General features: G+C 41.0%; 1 protein-coding gene across 1 annotated transcript; it reads right to left on the bottom strand.

Moving 5' to 3' along the window:
• Positions 1-2,248: 2,248 nt before the first annotated feature.
• Positions 2,249-24,842, bottom strand: slc43a1b (solute carrier family 43 member 1b). The gene is made up of 15 exons (XM_070982047.1): positions 24,662-24,842; positions 21,127-21,285; positions 20,723-20,906; positions 20,538-20,593; positions 20,096-20,172; positions 13,357-13,449; positions 12,175-12,308; positions 10,921-11,063; positions 7,995-8,141; positions 7,758-7,793; positions 4,788-4,920; positions 4,518-4,647; positions 4,286-4,359; positions 3,475-3,598; positions 2,249-3,363 (listed from the first exon to the last, which is right to left on the bottom strand). Exons 2-15 carry the CDS (start codon positions 21,278-21,280, stop codon positions 3,154-3,156), a joined length of 1,695 nt encoding a protein of 564 aa, XP_070838148.1. The 5' UTR covers positions 21,281-21,285; positions 24,662-24,842; the 3' UTR covers positions 2,249-3,153.
• Between the last annotated feature and the right edge of the window lie 1,099 nt (positions 24,843-25,941).

The raw sequence follows: 25,941 nt of genomic DNA, 5'->3' as shown, positions 1-25,941 counted from the left end.
TATTGAACCATTTCAAGATAAAGTGCAGCCAAGACGAACCACCACCAACAAGATTAACAGTCTTACCAAATTGACAGAAAAAACACAATGCACTTCAACATTATTATATAATTGAAAGTAATGTTGAGCTCTGGAGACAGACATTAAAAACTTCTCAATTTGTTTTAAATAGAGTTAGCTTCATAAGCCATATTCATATGATCAAATCCAAATATCACAGAGAAACAAACAGAAAGTTGGTTGCTACATGACTGTTAATATAGCTAACTGCCCAAGAGCTGCTGTCATACTGTGGCACCATATAACATGTAAAACAGACAATATGACATATGACTGGTGGCACACAGGCAGGTTACTTGGTGTTAATGCTCTGAATTCAGTCAAAGTGCAGAGTGGAACAAGCTGGCAGTTTGTTAAATGGTTGAGAAAATGCACCGTCCTTAGAAAGCATTTATTGAATTTTCTGCTATGAGGGGAGTAGAATAACGTCAGAATAACTTCAGTCAGTCTTTTCATGTTTTCTGCTTTGTATTTAAGAATTCTTAAACTTGGTTTAAGTCCTTCAGTACAGAATGAAAGAGCTTGCCTAAGCACTTTCTGCCTTCCTAGTTGTTAGTTTTTTGAGCTGATGTAGTCCAGTGAATGAAAACACCACAAGACAAAAGTGACTGAAATTACATGACATTACTAATTACCTTCAGTGGTTTGGTGCCAGTTTAGAGCAGACATTTTTTTCTGGCTACTTGGGGAAGTGGAAAAAGTGCAAACACGAGATTGACATATCTTTTAAGCTGATATGTAATTGTTAGCAGTTGCTTATTTACACATCCAGCATGTATGGAGCAACGTTAGCATTCATGTGGAGTGGTGTGTCTGGCCAAGTGGCAAATGTAACTCCAGTGCTCACTCTCTTTTAGCTCTGTTTTTAGTCTCAACCATCTCCAAAGGGAAATATCTGTCGCTTTGGCTGATAACTGCTCCACTACTTCCAGCAGCTGGGCACTTGCTTGCTAACTGTGTCTGTCTGCTGTTTGGTGCTGGGCAGGTAATGTGCAGTGGGTTTTCAGGACTGATGCTATAGGAGCAAAGAGAGTGAACCAAAACAGTAAAGCTGCAGGCCGGACAGCTAAACAATGAGCTGAAACTCACTATATGACCCTGTCAAGCTGATGAGAGCTGCAGATTCAAGTGGTAATTCTGTGAAGACTACATTTAAACAGAGCCACAGTCCTACAGGTGTGTATCAAAATGTTCTATTCACCTGTTCCAGCTATTCCTTTAATACCCACTGGAGGGTTTATTTGCAATGCTACATGCAGGTTCTTTATCATGTTGCATGCTGCTTTCACTCTAGTGTGCTGCATTCAGCAAGTACTGTAACTACTTAAAGAGCAGAAATGGTACTATATATAGTCATTTGCTTGGTCAAATATGGAAGCAGTAGTTATGGTTGCTACTCATTTTTAGGCCCATTATCTTAACATCACAACTGAGTGCAAGACTATATAACATTTTGTTGAACAAGTGACAATTACTGAATAACTGTCACTTGGGGAAGAGTCATAAAGTCGGTTAATTGGAGTGATGTCCATTTTGTAACAGTAGTTAACATTTAGTGACCAAAAGCCAGACCAGCTAAGGCTATAGAGGCAAAACTCCTGAGTATACTGAACGGAGCAAACGTGTGTTTTATCGTATATGAATTCAGTTAGTAAGAGGAAGAATGTATATTTCTTTCTTCTTTTTTTTTAGTTAACCAGTCTTGCTTCATATGTCTCACTACCTTGTTATCAAATGTTGTGTCATTATTCTAATTGTCAGGGTAACAAATTATGTTTCTGTCATTTACATTGTGCAGTAATTAGGCTTGAAGGAAAGGTTCACAATTTTTCAATTCTGGTTTAACACAATAGTCGGGTGCCCATATAAACACTGAAACTGGTTTTGCTTGCTGTAATTATTCATCCTGTTCATACCTGCTGAAGCTGAAGCTAATATGAAGCTTCAGCAGTCCAAGGTATATAAATCAAGTGGATATCATCCAAAACAACAGTCTTTTTAGTATATAATTCCCTCTTTTAGTCAATGTCCCTTCACTGCAGCTCAACAGAGAAAATTGTTCAGGGGAACACAAAAAGGGAATTTATTAAAAAATAATGGAAGTTTGGAAAATGGATGAATCTCAGACCGCTAAAGCCTCATATTAACTCAGGAAAACATTTTTGCTCAGAATGAGGACGGTGGATTTTGCACCCCATAACTTCCATTTAAATGTATGAGAAAGGAATCTTTCAATAGCCAGTATGTACATGAGGAATGATTACAGCAGCAGTGTACATGTCATAGGCACCTGACTGTTGTTTTAAGACAGATTTGAAAAATTGTGAACCTATAGCAGACATTAAAAACATGCCTAAATTATTTAGCTATGTCAACATAACATATAGTGCTCATAGCTGTCACACATTGTCTGTGTTGGCCTGCTTTATTAGCTTGCATTTTTGTAGTTTACTGTGATGGATTACTGATCACAAGCAAGTTTCAAACCCATTCAATCGTCTAAAAAGTTATGCTTTGAAAAATGAAGATACTGTAGTAGAGCTACTGTATGTGGTTGATAGTAAACAGCACAAAAAAGGCAAAAATACCAGTGTGGTCCTTGAAATGTTATGCTCCTTTGTCACTTATTGCTAGGGTGAAAGGTTTGGGGACTGGAGCCTTCCCCAGCATGCAGTTCACTGGTCCATCACATGTGCACATATTCTCAATTACGGGCAATTTAGGGTGTTTGTGAAGGAAGCAAACCACCCTAAACAGGAGAATGACGTGAGTTCAGATTCATACCCAAGGCCTTTATGTTGGGAAGTGACAGCGCTAACAACTGAGCCACCTTTACGAGTCATTTTCAAATGATAGCATGATGGAATTTAGTGAAAGTCAAAGACTATTATTGAAATGAGAAATCTGACCTTCGAGTTACAAATGTAACTTCCTGTTCCAATTCAAACACTGTCCAAATGTGGCACTATTATTGGCTCTAATCTTTGGGTTTTGTTTGTTTTAAATAAAGATTTCATAGTTTTCAAACCAGAATGAGGTTGCACGTATGGCCTCAGTATATTCATAAATTACTGAATGAAAAATTACATAAAACTAATATGGTGTGTATCCGTTGCTTGCATGCCCATTGGCTGGACTCTTAGTAGTTCCGCTATCTGTTTGGGGTCCATTCTCTTTGTCTGATTGGCTGGTAGCCAGCCTATCATGCTCTGCCTTTGCCCTGATCAGGTTTCTACGGTGAAAGAAGAGGTAGCCTGGTAACAGGAAGCCAGCCAGGGAGAAGATGAGAAGGCCGAAATTGATCTGTTGTGAGGAGAGACAAGTCAGGGCATGTGGAAAACCTGTTAGAAAACCTGTTATATATAATTGCATGCTAATGTCTTCTTTTTGATTGTGTGTATATGTGCTCCCTACCCAGTAAGGATCTCCACTGAGGTGTCCCACCATCAGTATGAACAGTGGCTGTTGGAGCAAGGCAAAAGCAGCGCTGATCATTGACTGCATGCCTGTCAATGTCCCAAAGTGGTTGGCTGGATAACTAGAGTGAGAGGGCAGATAGAAACGATTAACAATCAGCAGGAGAATAAAAAGAAAGAGAAAGAATGTCCTTTTACCCAGTCATTGCCGTAATTCACTATTAAACTAAACAATATTAACTTGATTTAGAAATGTAAACCTCTATTATTTATCTATTTTTTACCTCTCCTGGGCAGTGCAACAAGCTGTTAACATAATAGTGATACATGACCTTGAAAGTTGTTAGAAATTTGTTGTTTATTTATACATCAAGCATACTCAGAGCAACATTAGCATTCATTTAGAGTCGTATTTCTGACCATCTGACAAATCTAAGTCTAATATTAATTCTCTTTTTACTTCTGTTTTGGTCTTTAGCTGCTAAATGCTCCACAATTTTCACCTGCTAGCTGCTAACTTTGTTTGGGAGTGACTTTATCAGAGCTTTTTCTTTGAAAACTGTTGCCTGCTGTGGCTGGAAATGCTGTCAATGAAAGTGGCGAGACTGGAAGAAAATCAAAAGTAAAGCTGCAGGCCGTAAAACAAAAAAATGAGCTCTGTAGGCCTGAGGAGAATCATAGAGTCAGACGATAATTTTTTGTGGATTTGTCACTGCAAGAAGCACCCTTCACATTACAGATAGTCAGTTCCATTTCAAATAGTTATGCGTTTCAATCCCAGCCTTAAAGATGCCAGTGGTGTTACTCACACAGCAGCATAGAGACCTCCACAGCAGGAATGGATAAATCCTCTCACGATGGTATGCAGAACAAATGACACCATCTAACAGAAAGAATGACAGACAGCAGACGTATAAATGATCATCTCAAGTGTCACTGTGTGTTTTTACCTGTGAGTCTCTATACATTCCTAGATATTGGTTCTGTATTAGCATGCATAGAAACTTTGATCTTTGTATTCCTATAGAGGAGTTGTCTAACCTGTATGGGCAGGTTGTCAACCAAGGAAATTATTCCAAAGATGACCAATAGAATGTTGGTGAAGATGAAAGCTCTCATGGCATTGGTCAGTTTCTGGACCTTTCTGCTTCTCTTTGGGGGATCTGACTGACTGAAGGGGACAAATGTACACGTGGCATGTTAGCATTGAATTCCACGATAAACTTGAAAAAATCCATGGAAAGCCCATAAGCCAACCTGGACAATAAACACTGACTGCAACACAATGTTTAAACCTACAAAGAAGCATACCTCTTCTCTGTTTGTGTGTTTGAATTTTCCTCTTCACACTCCTTCATTCTCCAGTCCATGATGTAGCCAATCAAAGGACAGGTCAGTAGACAAAGCAGCTGCATTGAACCGAAGATAGAGGAGTAGAAACCCACTGGGGAGGGACATGCAGTGATTGAGTGAAGTCCATAGAAATGTATGTAGAAAGAGGTACAAGTAAATGGGAGACATACCTTATATATGCTTCTTTAAGGAACATTATCAGGAAGCACTCAATACATTTTCATTGCTATGCAGATGATACCCAGCTATATTTATCAATGAAGCCAGACGAAACCAATCAGTTAACTAGACTACAAGCGTCTCTTCATGACATAAAGACCTGGATGACAATTTTCTGATGCTAAACTCAGATAAAACTGAAGTTATAGTAGTAGGCCCTAAACACCTTAGAAACTCACTTTCTGATGACACAGCAGTTATAGATGGCATTGCGATGGCCTCCAGCACCACTGTAAAGAATCTGGGAGTTATCTTTGACCAGGACATGTCCTTTCACTCCCATGTAAAACAAATTTCAAGGACTGCCTTTTTTCATCTACATAACATTGCAAAAATTAGACACATCCTGTCTCAAAATGATGCAGAAAAACTAGTCCATGCTGCCCAAATTCATTGCTAAATATCCTCCAGTTACTCCAGAACACTGAAGCACATGTTCTGACAAAAACCAGGAAGCGAGATCATATTTCTCCAATATCACCCACTCTGCACTGGCTCCCTATAAAGTTTAGAATAGAATTTAAAATCCTCCTCCTTACTTACAAAGCCATAAATGACCAGGCACCTTCTTATCTTAAAGAGCTCATAGTGCCTTATTACCCCACTCGAACACTGCGTTCCCAGAATGCAGTCTGACTTATGGTTTCTAAGGTCTCAAAAAGCAGAACAGGAGTCAGAGCATTTAGCTATCAAGCTCCTCTCCTGCGGAACCATCTTCCAGTCTTTGTCCGGGACGCAGACACTGTCTCTACATTTAAGAGTAGGCTTAAAACTTTCCTTTTTGATAAAGCTTATAGTTAGGGCTGGCTCAGGCTGGTCCTGGACCAGCCCCTAGTTATGCTGCTATAGCATTTGACTGTCGGGGGACATCCAAAGATACACCGAGCTCCTCTGTTCTTCTGTCCCTCTCCATCTGCATGCTTTCATGTCCTGCCACAGCGTGTTACCCACTTAGCTTCCCCGGAGTCTCTGTGCTTTGTCGTCTCACAGGTTCCATAGTGGCTGAATCTGGATTGTGGATTACAGCTACGTCTCCTGCCATGGCCCTGCCTGACATCCACTGCAACTACTATTATTACTGTACATCCACTGGCATTGTTACTGTGAATGCATTTCTGTCTCTCTCTCTCTGTCTGTCCCACTCTCTTTCTCGCTCTCTCTCTCTAACCCAACCCTCGAGGCAGATGGCCGGCTGCCTGAGGTTTCTGCTGGTTAAAAAAGAAGTTTTTCCTCACCACTCTCACCAAGAGCTTGCTCATGAGAGAACTGTGGGGTCTCTGTAGATAAAAGAGCTCGGCCTGTCCCAGCTCTATATGGAAAGTGTCCTGAGACAACTTCTGTTGTGATTTGGTGCTATACAAATAAAATTGAAAACTGAAAATTGAAATTGAAAAATATTGAAGCCTGTACAAACATTATGTATGACCAAGGCTTTGGTCAGATTTCAGAAATACTAAGGTCATGAAACCCACATGTTTTAAAGTTTCATTTCCCAATATGGAGGTCTAAATAGTTTCAAACCCTACCCACACTGTGAGGAATACAATTCAGATGGAGAAAACTCAAAATACTCTGAACATTTTCAACTGCAGATTGTAAACTGTTGTTGATTGTAAACTCCCCCAGATTACCAAACCCCAGAGAAAATACCAACAACATGACCTCTGTGGATCATAGTGACACATAAACTATATGACCAGAGTCAGTGGACACACCTACTAATTATTGAGCTCAGGTGTTTCAGTTGCACATATTGCCAACACATGTTTAAAATCCAGCAAATAGCTAGAAAAGGCAAACATTTAGAATTTAGAATTGGTTGTAAAGAGCTCAGTGACTTTATATGTGGCCCTGTCATACGCTACTGTATCTGCCCTGGTGAACTGTAAGTGCCATTATTGCTAAGTGGAAGCACCACAGAGTGGCAGACAACGCAATCTCACAGAGTGAGGCCAACGAGCGCTGAAGCATCAAGCATGTAAAAATCGCCCATCATCTATTGCCTCTCTCACTACAGAGTTCTTAACTGCCTCTGGAAGCAAGATCAGCATATGAACTTTGCACCAGGGCCTTCATGAAATGAGTTTCCATGTCTGAGCAGCTGCATGTAAGCCTCACATCTCCATGTGCAATGCCAAGAGTCAGTTGGAGTGGTGTAAAGCAAGCTGCCACCAGACCCTGGAGCTGTTGAAACATAATAAGTGATGAATCATGCTTCATCTGACAGTGTGATGGATGCCATGAGAAGGCTACCTACAGAAATACATAGTGCTGACTGTAACGTTTGGTGGAGGAGGGCTGTTTTTCAGGGTTTGGGCTTCGCCCTTTAGCTCCAGTGAAGGGTCCTCTTAATGCCATTGAGGAACTCCACTGGCCTGAGTCCTGACCTCAACCCCACTGAAAACCTTTGGGAGGAATTAGAACACCAATTGCAAGTCAGGCCTTCTTGTCCAACACCAATGCTCTTTACGCTGAATGGGCATAAATTCGCACAGACACACTCCAAAATCTTGTGGAAAGCCTTCCCAGAAGAGTGGCAGCCTTTGTAGCCACAAACAGGGATTCAACTCCATAATAATGCCCATGGTTTTAGAACGGAATGTCCAACAAGCTGAGATTGGTGTGACAGTCAGATGTCCACTGACTTTTTGCCATTCAGGGTTTAAGCTCAGCCTGTCCATTTCTTTCTTTGAGCATCTTGAGTCTTACCTTGTTCGTCCACCTCCTTCTGCAGCTCTTCTGAAGCTGAAAGAAACAACAGCTGCAGGTTAGGGATCACCACAGATCATTTAACCCAAAATTCTAGTGAAATACACACACACACACACACACACACACACACACACACACACACACACACACACACACACACACACACACACACACACACACACACACACACACACACACACACACACATATATATATAAAATAAATCACTCTTACGGTTAGGGTTGCCGTGAGTGACCAGGAACTCCAGCATCTTATTCATGGCACCCATGAAGAAGATCAGCCTGAGCTGGGTCATTGCCATGGTGATGAGACTCCACAGGAAGATGGGAGAGCACATAGAATGACAAAGCGTCACAGAGCCTGAAGACAGAAAGACGGAGAGATGATGTGTGAAAGCAGCCTTTAGTTCAGGTCAGGTATGGAGTTAATAAGTCTAATAAGTTCTGTAACTTGTAAAACACAATGCACAATATTGTGCCTCTAATTTACCACTCCCGTATCATCATTTGTACATCAGCAGCATGGCTGAGGTAGATGATGGAGCCAGTCCCACGTTGGGATGCAGCACAAAGTTGAATTAACCGAGAAGAGGAGCAGCAGCAGGCCAGGCAGGAGGGACTCCTCCACAGCCGAAGAACTCAGTGTGTTTAGCAGAGAAACTACAGGGCGATGATCAATGATCAATCTGGCATCAATGTAAGGACAGACAGTGAACTCTGGACGTTGTGTATTCGTTGTGTAACATTTCTACATCGTCCTTCCTTATAACACTTCGTCTCTGTGAACATTACCACGACTGTGAACCAGTTCTCCTGTGCTGAATCCTTCTTTAACTGCAGTAAAAGTTATTGAAAAAAAAAAAAAATCTGTATGAGGTTTTGACATGTAAACACTGATCAATAAACAATCATGTTGTGACTGGTCACACCGATGGAAGGTTCCTGTCAGGGGTACCATATCATGTTGAACACTGAATATTTCTGAGTGAGGGTCAGGTGCAGCTGAATCTTGAAAGTGACTTTTTGAATAATGTCTGCATGGACATAGTCTTAGTGTGTTCTGACAGCATTTCAGTGTCTATGTTTCAATTTACAATCATTGAAATATAATCATCAAATGCTGTTGAGCAAGACTTTTAAATGTAATAGACATCTCAAAATTTACAGTCAGTTTGAACCTACACACCTTTTCGACACATGGTGGGATTCCAGCACTTTTTTATCCATTAAGGAAATTCAAGCCTGGTGAATGATGATGATGATGAGTGGACTGTGCTGAAAAATAAAATCTAGCAGTTTTAACTTTGTCCTTTCTCCACTTCTCTTTTTTAAGATACATACCATGGACTGTATTGGTTCATATTTCTAAGTCGTTGCACTGGATGTAAATGGTTGCCATAATGAATCGTAGTGTCCGAGCTCCAGTGATGATGTTTTTTTTTTCATTCCCAATGCATGCTTAATTCAGAGTGAACATTCTCAGAGCTAATTCTGATCAGCTGTTTTGGAACTGAAAATTTCCCGTCTCAGGGTGAGTCAATTCACAGTCCAGGTTTAAACCTCTTTCTGAAACCATTCACAATCCACTGCATCCGCACCGCTGCTGGCTGTTTGTGTTCCAAACCACAGACACAACCAGAGCTATACTAACACAGCCTCTAAGCTTGACTCAAAATAACTCATATGGTCGTTCAGAATTAGTGTTTGTCATTCCTCAGCACTCTGATTAACAGTGAATTCTGAGCTAATCTCATCAAATCAGAAAAACATGCATGAAACATTTTCCAAGACTTCTGAAATGATTCCTAAAAACAGAGCATTTTTTTTTGTCAAGTGAATGCATTATGCTTCTGTAGATTTGTCATTTCAACTGTGTGAATAATTAGTCAAACTTAATAACAAAGAATACATTTCAAAGACCAATGTGACTTTTAAGCACCGAAATGACAGTCTGTCATTGAGAAAGCTCGTGTTTCCACTGACCAGTTTCACCTCAGAATGAGAGCAGAGCACCTCAGAGTGTCACTCAGACAATATCAGTGCTGAATTTCCCTCTCAAATGTTATACGAGCAATAATTCATCTCAATTCAAACTGATATTAAAAGGAAACTTCCTGCTTCACATCAGACTGAGAGAAAACACCCAAGAATATCAAATAACTCGTCCACAAACAAGTAATGAAACTACTTTGCTACGGTTTAGTTAATTTTAGAGGTTCATTCACAGCAACTCTATTTCTTTTACATTTGATTAGCAACATTTCAAAGTGCAAAGTATGTTACATGTAAATGTGTGGAAAACATTGTCACAGTCCCAGCTTTCTTCTATGCAGCATCTACTCTTCACATTGACATCCTTTGATATTAAACAGCACTGTAGGAAATGTAGGAGCTGATGTACAGCTTTGGAGCTTGACCCATTGTGAGGACTTGCGCCTCATTTGCACCTGGTATTAAGATGCCGTCTGTATCCAGATACGTTATCTGGATGATAAATGATCAGATCTTGCCTTTGTGTCGACACCTGATATTTCTAATATGTTCTCGTTGTCCTTATTGAGATGAGACCTCTGTCCTCCAGAGCAAAATCTGTCTAACGTGATTAATTTGAGGTGGTGGCAAATCCGTCCCAGACTCCCTTAAAAAAAATCTGAGTTTGTGAAATGCTCTCTACAAAAAGCAAAGAAAAAAAAAAAGTAAATTGGGTAAATGTAATGCCTTAAGTTAGTCAGGTGTGTTGCAGTACAGGTTTGCAGGCTACTCTGTGACTCAATTATTTGCTTGGTTAACAGCAGATGAGCTGCACAGATGAGTGTAGATTGTGTAGATTGGTGGCACGGTGACTCAGTGGTAACACTGTCGCCTCACAGCTAGAAGGTCCCCGGTTCGAATCTCGCTGTGGGCGCTCTGTGCGGAGTTTGCATGTTCTCCCCGTGTTCACCTGGGGGATCCTCCATAAAAATACCCCCACTAAAAACATCACCACCTGACCAATGGTGGCTACTTCGCACCAGTACGGAAACAAAAACCGTGTTTTCATAAACTGCAGTGACCTGAATGCTGTTTCACAGGCCTCTCCACTCTTCCACATCAATACATAAATACAACACAAATACGATGTGAAGGATAATATTACTTACCCTGGACTGTGGTTTGAGTCTCTGGCTGCTCGGGCTCTGGCTCCTTTGCTCCCACTGTGTCTTCCATAAGAGTCACATGGGTGACGTATCTGTCTCCAGTTATCTTGTCCGCTGTCACAACCCCATTCAGCTTCACTTTTTTACTATTGAGAGAAAAAAAGGGATTGAATGTATACTGAGGCATCTAAAATAACTGATAAATAACTGACCTGACAGGTGGTCACCAAAACCATGAGGAATTATCCTCTGATGTCTCAGTATTTGTTTATTACATGGGTGGAGAACAACTGGCCCGCATACAGTTCTCGAGACTGTTTCATCCAGCCCATGATGCAATTCATGAATACATAAAAATGAAACTCAGAAATATGACAGCATTTGCTCTTTTTCTGCACTAAAAGAAAACAGCAAAATAGTAGATCTCTCCTCTGTTGCTCTTAATGAGGTTTCTTCAAATTTTCCCAAGTTAAAGGGTTTTTTGTGGGGAGCTTTCCCTTATCTGAATTGAGGGTCTAAGGACAGATGGTGTCGTATGCAGTAAAGATCGTAAAGCCCCCTGAGGTAAATTGTGATTTGACTTTATTCTGCCATGCAAACCTTGATTTGACTATAATATAGAGCGGGTGGAATGAACCTGGGTGACAAATAGGACTGTAGGGCAGGTGCTAGGTGTAGCTGTATGCAACAATGTCTTTTTCAGATGCCATCAATGGGGACACCGAAGTTTTAAAATTTCAATATTCAACACAATGGCTTTAAAGCTACACTGATGAATATTCTCAATACTGGATCAAATAATAAGTATTAAGTATTGCTTGTAGTGACAAATCTACGGAGATGTCTCACAGTAGTTTGTGTTAGCATCCATCTGCTCGTTGTTTTGGTTTACAGCTTTCTTGGGTTTGGTTCTTATTGTTCTCAAAGACTAGCATTTTGTAAAAATTGCACTAAATTATCGCCATACATTATTCCAGAATACCATCAGACACTAGATATTTTTGAGATGTGGCTTTATATGTATTATATATATATTATACTTCTCTTCATTTGTAATTTACACACAGGGATCCTTTAAGTTCCAATTTCAGCTGAAAGGCAGACTGACTATACAAAACTGTTTGTAAAAGGATTGTCTTAATCTGAATCTGTTTTAATCTTAATCTCAATTTCTGAGTCATTTTGTGTGTATAAAAGCTTTGTGTTTAATGCTTAATGGGTTTAATAATGTGACTACAGGACGTAGAGTGTACTGACGTGTATCTGATGTCTTCAGGTGCAGGGAAGGACTCAGCAGGCCAGTTTAGAAAGCAGTTGAGGAAGACCGTGCAGGCCATTCCAGACCAAACCCACATGATGATGCGGAATGACACTCCAAGGTCATAAATCAGCTAGAGAGGAGAGGATAGACAGGTAAGGAGAGAGACACAGAGAGACAGATAGAGGAGGAATAAGGATAGGAATGAAATAGAAGGGGAACATGTTAAAAAAGAAGTGGATATGAGCATATTGTAGATGTTACCTTATCGCATCATTGTAATATTTCTGCTGCTTAAAGGTCATCCCTGACAGCCCACTGCAGTTTCCTCCCTTCTTTCTCCCCATTACTTGTTTCTTCTTCTAATCACCAAACTATTCCTCCCTTTCTACTTCTTCTTCTTTACTTCCCATTCCTGCTTGTTCTACAATTCTTCTCACTTTGGTCCCTTCAAAGGGGTCTGTTTCTTTCTTTGTTAATGTTCCTGCAGTACTTATTGTACACTTCCTACAGAACACAGTCCTTCAGCTCTTTGTTTTACTGTTTATCAAGCAGTACCCCTCAGCATTCAGCAAACACATGTGCAAACCCCGATTCCCAGAAGTTGGGACACAGTGTAAAACATAAATACAACAGAATGTGATCATTTGCTAATTCTTTTCGACATACAATAAATTGAACACATCATCATCAGCTCAGCTTCATTGATTTTTTGTAATATAATATATATTATGGAATATCTGCTTATTCTGAATATGGTGCAGCAACACATTTCAAACAAGTTGGGACAGGAGCAACTAAAGACTGGAAAAGATGTGGAACGTTTCAAAAACATAGGTAAACAGGTGCATTGGTAACAGGTGAGAGTATCATGATTGGGTATGAAAGGAGCATCCTGGAAAGAGTCATTCACAGCCAGGTTCACCACTTTGTGAACACATGATTGTGTAAAGGATGTTACTACATGGGCTCAGAAACACTTTGTAAAAGCGTTGTCAAACACAGAGCATTCCAGCTTTTTTGAAAGCAGGGGTGTATTTTCTCCGAAAATGTCTTTTTATGTTAGTCAGTGCAGAGTTACTCAGTCCTAAACAATTCTAAACCAGCATTTCTTTGTTGAAGTAGAAGTAGATTTGTGCATACGTGCATGAGTGTCAGTGTATGAGTGCACATGTCAGCACCTTGACAGCAGGGAAGGTGACAGCTGAGGAAGCATAGGAGCCAATCATCAGCGAGAGGATCGTCGATCGTACATTACCAAACATGTTAGGCAGCTAGATGAAAGAGAGAGAGATTCAAGAGAAAGACAACTTTATCAAACAAATCAGGCCTTGCATAAAACAACATATAATGTGAAACTGACTAAAAATAGCTGTTATGAGCAAACTAATGTGTGTTATCAATGTGTCAAATGCACATTAAAAACTGAACCAGCAGGCGGCGCTACTGCATACTGATAAAAAAGCTTTTCTTCTAAGGGTTGGAAATTGCACTGATTAACACACACACAGACTCACAGACAAACACAAGCACATACTCACGCACGCACGCACGCATGCATGCACACACACACACAGTCCCTGTGTGACTGTCACTCGTCCTTTTGTCAGAACAACTTGGTACATGTGTGAGTGTGAGCATGTGAAGATTCTCTGGCCATGCACATGGTACGCTTTGGAGTGTGTGTGTGTGTGTGTGTGTGTGTGTGTGTGTGTGTGTGTGTGTGTGTGTGTGTGTGTGTGTGTGTGTGCGTCACTCTAACTATAGACTCAGTTGGAGTGCTGCCAATCACAGAGCGCACTGCACGTGGCACTATCCACATGACAGGCCTTCATACTCAGCTTAAACATACTGCTCATATCAGATTTTTTGGATGACTGTTCATTTCTATTCCAGAATGGCACATATAGTATATCCTATATGTCCTATACCAGTATTAGCTCAGGCCATGAGACCAACACACACACTGATGACCAACTCTTCTGTTCTTGAGGTATCCCAATAGCAAGTCGAATATTCTTTCCATCCTGCAGAAATGCCAGCAGCACATTGTTTCTCCTGAAGGTTGCACAGGAGGAGATGCCATGGAATGAACACGAATGCAGAAAACTGAATGGCAATATGCATGTTAGATGATGTTGTCTGAGCACAGTTCACAGATATTTTTTCCCAAGTCTGAAGTTTGGATGCTGTGTATGCTTCTTGTGTGTTTTTCAGCCTCTGTGTTGTCTCAAAGGATCTGCTCTGAAAGCAGCCCTTTGAGTTAATATCACAGACGTGCCCAATGGTGATGTTGTCCAAACTGAACCCGCTGCATCTACAGTAAGTGGTTTGGTGTGGGCACACTGTTCTCTCTTATTTTTGTATGAAACTATGGACAAGAATAGCTGTGATACATATATAGAAAACCGGAATAAATAAGATATTTCTGCCAACATGATTTTGTTCAAAATCATACTTCTTTAACAAAGAGGAAAAGTAATATTGAGCCATGATTTGTATCATCTGAAGATTATTTATTTTCAGCCAACAGTGCAGATGAATTTAGAGTATATTATATAATTCCTTCCTGCTTTTGCACACTTAGTGATCAAAATTCCATTTACCCAAGGTGCTTCTGTTAAACACTGCTCAAGGAAAAATGCTTCACTTGTTTGTATGTTATCTTGTCTCTCCCCAGTCAGCTGCCATATTGTCAATGTTGCTCTGTGCCTTTGCTTTGCAGCCTCTGTACCTGAACCTGAACATGAATCTGAATCGGTGCCTGCCCGCCTGTATTCCTGTTAACCTGAGGATTCTTAGCTACTCTTGATTGGACTTTGTTTGTAAGCCTTTTTGTGATCATTTCACCATCAAAACCACTGAAGTGTTCCTGCCTCGTACTGATGTTGTGACAATCTACTTCATTCTGCTGATATTAGAAAGAACAAATCTGATCCTGTTGTCATTATTGCTTCCATTCAAGTTATTTATTTTTTTTAGCTTCGTATAGGAAGTTTACGAGCACAGTATAATCTAAAATCATTCATCTCCAATATCTCCAATAGACAGCTGGCAGCAATACAGAACCATACAGGACTCACGAGTTGATATTCTGTTTTAGGTTGTAAATTCCCTCAGACATTTGAAATGAATCATGAGCCAAAAAACAGTTGATACAAAGTGGGCTGTTAGGGAACCATAGCAACTGCCTGCTTTGTGTGGTTGGTAATCTAGTTTTGAGTAACAGTCATGGTAATTTTATGTAAAGCTACTGACTGCCTGGCCTCAATGTTAGTTACATGTCTGTTGGACACTGTGTCTCTCTGTCTGTCAGTTCACTGTCATGCCACTCTCTACCCTCCCTTTCTGTTCATTTGACTGTATTAATAGTAGTGCTAATAACATCAGTTGTAGTGGTGGCAATATAGTAGTAGCAGTTATAGATTGTATATCGAAACCAAATGTGCTCAAAGGTATATCATCTATGTTTGTCTCTGTCTACAGTCCTCAAGTTCAACCAATGTCCTCCTTCTCTGCTTCGACTTTCTCTCTCCTCAGTAATGTTTCCATGTTGTCATTGCTTCCCCCGGTTTTTCCATTCCTTTCTGCCCTCCCCTTTTTCTGTGGCTCTCCCCCTCTGTTTCCATTAGATATCCCATCTGTTATTACTCTCAGTTCCCAAAGTCTGCCTCATGTAATTTTTTCTTTCATTCTTGTACCCTGCTGTAGAGCACACGTAGATTGAGAGATGACCCAACTGTGCCAAAAAGCCTATCAACATGAAGTTCTTCCCACGGGTACTCATCCATTCCCAAATATACAATCACCAGATAAATAGTCGATATTCTTCAAAAACAGAAATATGTTTAATGACAACTTTTTTGCATCGAATCCCATTGTTTTTCAAATTCTCACTTTGGCTGCGATGGTACAGTTAAAGATAAGAAACGATCATGGTAATAGAAAACAAGCTACGGTTCAGATATGTTTATGGTTAGACAACGAAACATTTGCGCATGGTTAGAATTGTGGTCATGTTTAATAAAAAAGCAAATGTTAACTGCATCCCTCTCACCAATCAGTCACCAAACCCTTACTTTCCCCCTTGGTACTGAACGGGCACACTACGTCCTGCACTAAATTATGGGTTATGGAATCATCCAGTAATTCTGAGGATGCTGGGCTGGTCCGGAGTGAAATATCTTGATATTGGATGAATTGCCATTTGGAAAAGGTATTTATGGTCCCTAGAGAATCTACTGACTTTGGTGATTCCCGTGACTTTTACTGCAGCACCACAAACTAGATAGTTATCATTTATCCAGTGAATATTTTGACATCTAGTGGATGGACTGGCACAACATTTGGGAAACAGTGATGCTCAGTAATGGAATGAATTGTAAAAATGTTAGTAATCCCCTAACACCATGCAGCGCCATTATCAGGTAAAAAAAAAAATAAAAAAAAATTGTCTGATACTTTGGTTTATGACCAAATACCTGATACTAATGGCTTTCACATCAGCTGTATTTTGTATTTAGTGCTAATTAGCAAACATGCACTAACATAACTAACGAAGATGGTGACCATGGTGAACATCATCATGCTAACATTGTCATTGTCAGTTGTTCTCAGTACAGTTTCACAGAGCCAGAGTGGCTGTGGACTTTAAGTCTATCAAAAAATTAAATAAGGGCAATGTCATGTGTGTGTCACACGTTGGTGGATGCATCATAATGTTGTCTGCCAACCGCAATGAAGATAAAAAAGAAGAAGAGCAAGCACACACATTAGGAAAGAAAATATTGAGCACATGACAATGAGAAGAGCTCCTGTTTGTGTGTAGAAACAAGAAAATATAATGTGCAAGCAGGAAGGCAAGTATGAATTTGACTGTAGGTTTGAGCCATTGTGAGTGGGGGGAAAGACCAGTGGTGCCTCTGGTCAGTCAGTTTATTACAAACTGCCTTATCATTGACCTGACTGCATGTGTTGGCAGCTTGTTAGGTTATCTGGGAATGTACACCTTTTACACCAGGTAGTTATGTAAGAACTTATCAACAAGGTAATACACACCACAACAGACACTAACACACACAAACACACACTAGACAAAGAGTGATAGCAGAGAGGCTAAAATGACCATGTCAAGGACAAAGTCTAGGTCAGGAGGTAGGAGAAACAGTGACACACACAGAGAGAGAGAGAGAGAGAGAGAGAGAGAGAGAGAGAGAGAGACATGTGCTTGACAAAGGGACAGGGCTGTGGGAGGGTGGGTTGGCCGCCCACGTTTTGGATTGGCTGAGACCGCAGCAGAATTTAGAACGAGTTAGAACGAGTAGAACAGCATGTGCTGCTTTCCAAAATACACACACACACACACACACACACACACACACACACACACACACACACACACACACACACACACACACACACACACACACACACACAAACACACACATGCACCCACATAAACACAGAGTCATGTTTCCATCACTTCAGAGGACATTATGTCCATAAAATTATGTATTATTATTATAAAGTACTATTATTGTCCAGACCATAACCCTTCAAGTTCAATGCCTAATCTACATCTTAACTTCAGGGTCAATTTCAGCACAACCATTTGACTCGAGCACCCACATTCTTGCCTTGGGATTGGTCTCATCCTTGACCATGCTTGGATTCCATCCTGCAGACTAACTGTTCATCTTAGCCTCAACCATGCTCTTCTCAAACACCTCTACATCCTAACACCTGACTGATGGCTAACCTTTCAATTTAAATGCCTAACCCCAACCATTTTCATGTGTGTCCTTAAAAGTCAGTGGCAAGTCAAACATGGAATACATCTTTAGAGTGAGGTTAAAAGTTAAAAGTTGGATCAAAAATCAGACAAAAAGTCGACACTGAATGCATCCAGCTTTGACTCCGGGATTAAACATAGTAGTACAATCTCCCTTTACTTGAGGGGACGCATTCGATTCAAATCTCAACCCTTAGGGAAGACTGTGCAATTTGAGGATGACTACAAACCTTGCAACATTTTGTTCCCACAGTGTGTGTGTCAACATATTTATGTCCCCACAACAAGATTAATGTCCCCACAACATGAGTAATACACATCCACACACAACATACGCTTAAACCACTCGCACAATGTGCTTAGAACATGAATACTGATCCTTATGGTTGTAAACAGGTGAACTGGACTCAAAAAAGAAAATCCACAGTGGATCATGTGGTCAGAAAATGCTGCTGCTCTGCTGTCTGTAGTTTGAAACATTCAATCATTTACTCTTCTGACCACACCTCAGTCAGTGACATCACAGCAGGTGTTTTGACTTTGACAGATAGGAAGATAGAAAAGTGAGTCTATGGGGTGTCCTGGTGACCTAGCAGTGTATGAAATGTACCGCATTGCTGTGACGTCCCAGACTAATGTGCAGACAGCTGGGACCTTTGTCCGATGTCCCTGACTTCCAGACTGGTTAGCTTCCCCTGCGCTGATGTGTATGAAGACTCCCTGTCTGCAGTGCAGGGGACGGCCTCTTTAAGTTAGCCACTGACACTTAATATCTTAAGTTATTGTTGTGAGTTTTATCAACATCAGTTATAAAGTCTCAAAGAGAATGGAAAGTAAATGTAGATTTCTGGGCTTTCATCATACAACTAAAAACAGGAAATGGGAAACTGCAGAAATATATTTTAATTTTTGCACACCTGGGGCGTCACTGAAAACTGTAACATTCATTTGGAGTCGTTTTTTGGGCACCTGATGAATGTAAGTGTGATATTAACTCTCCTTCTAAATGCGAAATGCTCTCATGTGCTCACCAGCTCATCAGTGATGCTGTTAGTCTGTTGTTTGGTGCTGAGCAGGTATGGGCAGTTGGTTTATGAGAGCTATCTCCTTCATCATGAAAGGAGTCAGCTGAGGTGGTTTTATGGATGCCACCCCGTGGAGATTTTCCAGGATTCTAACAGAGAGGAGATGCCAGGCAGACCCAGAACATGGAGGAAGTTGCTAGGATGTGGGACATCTGAGCAACTTAACCTTGCTTGCTGCCACTGTGACAAAGTGATGCTCAAGTTTTTTCCAGTGTACTGAATCCCTTGAATCCATTAATTAAAAAGATTTGTTGTTAAGATTTGTTTGCCAAAATATCTAGTGCTTGAACGGAGCTTTGACTGCGTAGTCTCACTGATGTCACCCACAGGTTTCTGAAGAGCCACAGTGAAGCTCAGTGACAGTGGCTCTGGTTGTCCCATCTTGGCGGTGCCTAACTCCATCAAACTCCAGCTAATCCAAAAATGTTCAAAGAGGTGGAGCGTGGGTGGAGCTGAGGCCAGGAGCTGGTTGCTGAACCCTAGCAGCTAGCTGTCGCTTATAACGATTGTGCCCAGAATTCTGCGTAAATGCAGGCATTAACCCATCTTTGATCCAGGCTGTAAGCATATTTATTTCTGCTGTAAAGTTGGGCATGTTAATGTGGCTGTCTATGGAGTTTGACTCACTTTTGGACTTAATCTCAAGTGGCCTTTCAAGGAACTGAGTTTTTGTCACTTCCACTCACTGACCTGAATGTCAGCTGAATGCCAAGTTCAACTCACTAACTAATGAACTTAGAATGGAGAATTAACTTGGATAAAGGTATCGTTTGCCAGCTGAAAGCTGAAGTGTTCTATTATGTACAGCACATAACACCTATTATTGAATAAAATATCTGGCACTGCTTCTTACTTTGAGACTTCAAGACATGAAGCAAGGGAAAGGAGGAGGGGTGGAACAATTTTTAATGTAACCATCCTCATCTCTGATACAGATGTGAAGACGTTGTTTGCAAATACAATTTGTGTGTGTGTGTGTGTGTGTGTGTGTGTGTGTGTGTGTGTGTGTGTGTGTGTGTGTGTGTGTATTTGTGGGAATCATACTGTGAGTGAGGTGAAGGTCAGACAGATTCCTCCAAACCCGTTGAAAGAGACAGCGAGGAAGATGAGGAAAGACAGCACTGATGGAAGACATGGAAATGAAGAATAGCATAAGATGATAAGATGTCATCAAACTTTAAAAGTACATTCAGTTTTTTTATGATGTTGGTCTTTATTTTTGTACCTTTTTCATCTGAAACATGTCACTTGTAATCCCTATTTGCATAAAAAATGTGTGTTTACACATAACTATGGTAATTATGGTATTTCATAGTTAAACCAGGAAAGCACTCTGACTGAGTGAAAAAGACTGAAGCTGTAGCACGGTGGAAATGTCCTTTAAAATAGTGTATCTCTGTGGGACAATGGTGCTGTTGCAGCAGCAGGTTGGATCAGTGTAAGCATATGATGAGTCAGTGTTTGATGTATTGATTTGTTGTCTTACCTGTAGGGTCATATGCAGCGACAGCCATCATTGCGCAGGAGGCTGCAAAACATGCACTGAAAAACACATAGAGACTGCACGTCAGAGCACATAGCGAGTGTGGTTTCAGTGTCATTTTCATGGAACGTGTGGAAAACTGTCATGTTCAGATAAAAAGCCAATAATAAAAGGTCTGTCTGTCATACCTGCCAAGGAGCCTCAGTGGGCGTGGTCCATATCTGTCCATCAAGATCCCCAGGGGTAAAGTGGCTGCACTCAAGAGGAACGAGCCAATGGTGAAGCCAAGATTCAATATCTCTTCCTGCTCCACGCAAGTCTGCCAGTCCCCGCTCTCCATGGCAGTCATGTTGGTGTGGACAGTCTCATTTTCTGGATAGTCATAGAAAAAATGTCAAGATAGGGTCAACTGTTGAAAGTAGAGAACAAACAGCTGCTTCAGCTGCCCAAACACATCCATGCACTCAGAAGACTAGGATGGATTTGATGAAACTATCACACTATCAGGAAATGTGTAATCACGGTGTCTGACATATGTGAATGATTATAACACTAGAGACGACCACACGAGCAGGGCGGATGATGATCTTACCAATACAAACGTGGGAATAGAAGCCTTCATTCTTCAGCATGATGAGCAGTGAGCCCCAGCCCAGCAGAACAGCGGAGAAAAACAGGTTCTCTATAATGGCCGTGACAGCCATCCACCACCTCCGCCTGTACGCCTGGGCCAAGCTGGGAGCCATGACAGCTGAAAGCACAGAAGAACAGGAAACATATAAATAATTTCCCCTCGGGGATCAATAAAGGAATTCTGATTCTGATTCTGATATAAGAGAAAAACACGAGTGCATGAAGCTGCAGGAAACCAAAGTTCTGCTGGGAGCCACCCTGTGACCTTAGTGTCACTTTAGAGTTTCATTCACACAGCATACACACTGTGATCATATTGGTTGTTGACAGTTCAGCAAAATCAGCCCTCACTTCACATAAAAATTGTGTGTACATATCAACAGCAGAGTAGAACCAGGAAGTTGGTCTGTAAACTGCTGTTATTTGCTGCAACTGGCTACAAAATGAAAGCCCAAGTCCTGACAAAGCATTGTTTTCCTTCAAGCTAATATGTTCCTACTGATGGAAACCTGGGAAATTTCATGAATTGTCTATTTTTTTTTCCTAATTTTCTGAATTATTATGGGAAAAAAAAAATTAAGATTCTTTATTACACTGATGCCAATGTCCTCTAAATCCAAAACTGTCATGAAGCAGTGTGGCTCAGTGATTTGCAGCATTGCACAGTGGCCTAATACACATATTAAAGGGCAGCTATCTCAGTACAAAGACTATCGCAGACGCCCATCATTTCCAGTAAATAGTGATGTCGTGAGTCGTCAGGAAACCTGACAGGACACAAATGAAGCGTGAACGAGGGAACTGCAAGATGACACCAAAGAAGCTGTTGGACCCCACTTGACCTTCTACTGTAGCTGGAGCTATCAAGTGTCATACCCACGTGTACACACCTACAAACACACACACACACACACACACACACACACACACACACACACACACACACACACACACACACACACACACACACACACACAGAAACATTCCAGTTGAACAAATCAAAGGACCCAGAGTTCTTCCCAACTTTGAATGTGTCAATATTTGATGATTTATGTGGTGTGTGTGTGTGTGTGTGTGTGTGTGTGTGTGTGTGTGTGTGCAAAGCTTTAGAAAGCCGTGACTCCTGTCATTGTGTAAGGCCCACGTGTATGTACACTGGGGGCTGCTGACCATGGAATGGCTCTCTCTCTCTCTCTCTCTCTCTCTCTCTCTCTCTCTCTCTCTCACACACACACACACACACACACACACACACACACACACACACACACACACACACACACACACACACACACACACTAATAGGATATGTAGAGGAAATGTTACTTGGTCTTTGTTGAATACAAAGTTCAAGCAGGCCTCTGTAGAACGTGGCTTTAGGTCAATACAGCTGAGAACATGACCGCCACAAACACCGATAAAAGCAAATACATTTAGAAAGTAACAAATGAATCAGATTGTTTTCAACCTTTGTTTCATCTGAATACATTTACTATATTTACACCTCTGCCTTTACAGAGATTGTATAGAGGGAATGAAGTGTGTCCATGAATAGATCCAAGTTCTAAGTATGAGAGCAGTAATTACAACTCTTCCTCTGCATTGAGGGGCTGTGTAGAGTGTACAGAGTGTGCAGCCATGTTTGCTTTATGGCATTCTTCTGGTAACACTCATGTTTTATCTGTGTGACTCCTGGTGTTTTGGAGAAGACGTCACTGGACAGCACATTGAGCTTAAACGGCACTGTGCATGCCCACAGCTCACGTGGCATCGAAGAGCTGAGCTGTGGTGTAATCGTACCAGCAGCTGGGCATCACAGACAGCTATGCAGGTCAGGTTTTTGCTGTCATTGAATCATGGTGACCATTAGCACAGCAACCAACACACTGGCCCCACATTGTTAAAGTAGGAGCTGCTATGTGGGCCCCAGTTAGGCAACTCCCATTTGAGAAAAGAGCGAAAATGAATAACAATTAAAAAAAAAAAAAAAAAAAAAGACTAAAACAAAGAAAAACAAAAATATATTTAAATTTGCATACTATATGGGTTCAAGCCAATGATGAAACTTGGAGTCCTTTGTTGCCTATAATGCCCACTTAAAGTGAGACTATGTACATTTTTGAAAGAACAAATAACAACCTTCCTCCTACAAAAAACATGCTGGATTCATGAACAACAAACACACTTTTGCTCAATTTAATGCACTCCAGGCTTTGTTGTACAGCTTTACTTGGTCTGGTATGACCACTATCTTATGCTGATTGTTAGCCAATGGTACCAAACATTAATTCGATTTACTGCACAAAAAACCCTGTCACACACAGTGGACACCTTGGCTCATTAGAGACCCACAAAAGCACACACAGCCTGCATGAAGATACTGCAGTATTTGAGCATATAATGACTGTAAACTGTCATTAACAGTTTATTATTTACCAGTGGAGAATGTATGTTTAACTCTATGTAAATGTCCATCACTGTTATGTCATTACACAAAAAAATCAAGGTACTTCCTACAAACATCTGTCATCCTTATTAGCACAGGGCAAAAGAAAATAAATCTTAATGAATCATTACACTTTTCCCTCCATTATTATCCCAACTAACAAATGATGTGTCTCTGTTAATGTTTACAGTTTCTATTTTGTGACTGCTTTAATGTAAAGACACATTTCTTTAATCTACAGGTATTCAGCCAGTTACTGTTGAAGAGGTGCGACCAAAATAGCAACATCTGGAGTTCTGGTTGGCCTTCCATTAAGTTCAGTGCTGTGAGGAAGGCAACAGATGCCTTGAACTCATTTTAAAGTCATGCTCAGGATGGACAAATGATTAGGCAACAACAGCAATGAACAAAAAGTGATGAACAAACTTAAAGGAGTGGCAACATATTTAGAAACATGAGCATAAGTCAAACTTCATGAACTGAAGATATTAGAAGATTACCCCCAATGAGGCCTTGAATACCACATGAGTTCAGATGGCCCCTTCTGATGAACACAGTGAAAATGGTCACATGAGAAATTATATCCTTCTGCCTCTCTCTCCACAGGTAACATGTTGCACTAATACCAGCATGTTAATAAATGCCTGTGTACATGTCCAAGTGACCAGAAACCATCCAAAAATGTGTTGGCAGAAGTTGAATTATAGCAACAGGCCATCTCCTTTCTCTACTTTTATATCTAACACAGAGCTCTATGTCTATCTAATGTGCTTGCAGTTGTCTTCAAAACAGTCTGACAAGACGAATGCACATCAAAGCTGTTGATGATGGACAGGAGAGGAAACTGACTGATCCTAATGCAGTTTTGACAACATAACCCCGACTCAGCGTTACCTGCAGAGTATGTTCCCATACATATAACAAAACTCAGTGAGTGTCATGAAAGCCTCCTCTCAGGCTTTATGAGGAGACAACCTCACATTTGTCTGCATGTGGCAGCAGAAGCAGGAAACAATCCTGACTATGCAACTTGTTTGAAGTCACTTACTTTATGACTTGTGCTCCTCCAGGAGATGATCTGTGTTTATATAGTGATGATTCAATGCGCTCTCGTCACTGCTGCTTCTGTTTATCAACAGGAGTTTTGATTCTGTTTCACAGATGAATCTTCCTCTGTTTCTCTTAAAGTCTCATAAACTTCCCTCTGTGTGGCACCTGCATGCACCGGCACATGTGCACTCACATCGACTGTCTCGCCCTCTCTTCTCTATGTACATACAGTATGTCTAAAAAAGGAGCTTGAGCCTCGCCTACCCACCCCACTGACCTTAACACACACACACACACACACACACACACACACACACACACACACACACACACACACACACACACACACACATACACACACACAGAGTCCATGTTTGGGGAAATTACACAGGGTACATCTTTGATATTTTGTTGCTCATGAAACTGTGTTGACAGACGTAAACATTTATTTTGTTACATTTCAGTGAATTGTAATCATATGACAACAAAATGTAAAATCTGTTAAATCTCATAAAGAGAATAAGTTGGCACCACCTACAGGTAAAAAAGCAGTAAAAAAAAAAAAATCTGAGGAAGATTCAACCACAAAACAACAGAATACAGTCAATTTAGTATTTCACTGTCAGCAACTGAAAGATATGCAACAAAATTAGTCTCTCCAGGTCAATGGTCAAAAAACCCCAAAACATCCAGGAGCATGAACCCCTGCTGCTCAGATGGAATGTAAACCAGAGGGGGCCCATACAAGGAAACAAATGGAAAACAAAAACCAAAGAAATTCAAGCATCTGCTGCAACCCCACAAACAGATGAGGGGACAGCAGGGACACGTCAGGCTCAACAGGGGACACTGCTGGAGGTTGTCGAGGATGTCCAGCCAGCTGCACCGCACAAACCATCAGCTGAGACTGCTGCAAGATTCTGCCTGAGCCAGGGCAAAGAGGTGCTGGAGGAAGGACAGAATTACGGAGATGTAACAGGTTAAGGGATTCTCAATACTAACACGACAATAGTCTCTAAGCACCCATGAAGCCTGCAGGACACTGACCACATCTGCGTCGACAACAAGTGAGTGGAAACACTGACACTATACACTACAGGAAGCTTCAGGGTCTGGGTCTGTGGGTGCCATGTTCTGCGCTGCACCTGCAACAGCATATCCCACCTGAGTGAAAACATGTTGCCCTCCAACATCTTGTAGCTCGCTGCCATCCATGGTCTCTGCAGCCAATTCGGTGCCTCCAAGAGTACCCAAGCACACAGCGGCGTCACCTTCCTC

The sequence above is a fragment of the Chaetodon trifascialis genome, chromosome 2 (genome assembly GCF_039877785.1).
Source record: "Chaetodon trifascialis isolate fChaTrf1 chromosome 2, fChaTrf1.hap1, whole genome shotgun sequence".
NCBI lineage: Eukaryota > Metazoa > Chordata > Actinopteri > Chaetodontiformes > Chaetodontidae > Chaetodon > Chaetodon trifascialis.
This window is presented reverse-complemented; position numbering and strand designations above follow the sequence as displayed.

What these genes read in the sequence shown, in the direction of transcription:
- slc43a1b (XM_070982047.1), bottom strand. Translation starts at nt 21,280, where the DNA reads ATGGCTCCCAGCTTGGCCCAGGCGTACAGGCGGAGGTGGTGGATGGCT. An exon ending in CCACTGAGGCTCCTTGGCAG is followed by an intron (nt 20,594 to 20,722) that starts GTATGACAGACA and finishes TGTGTTTTTCAG; the next exon opens with TGCATGTTTTGCAGCCTCCT. An exon ending in GAAGGAGGTGGACGAACAAG is followed by an intron (nt 4,921 to 7,757) that starts GTAAGACTCAAG and finishes GTCCCTCCCCAG; the next exon opens with TGGGTTTCTACTCCTCTATC.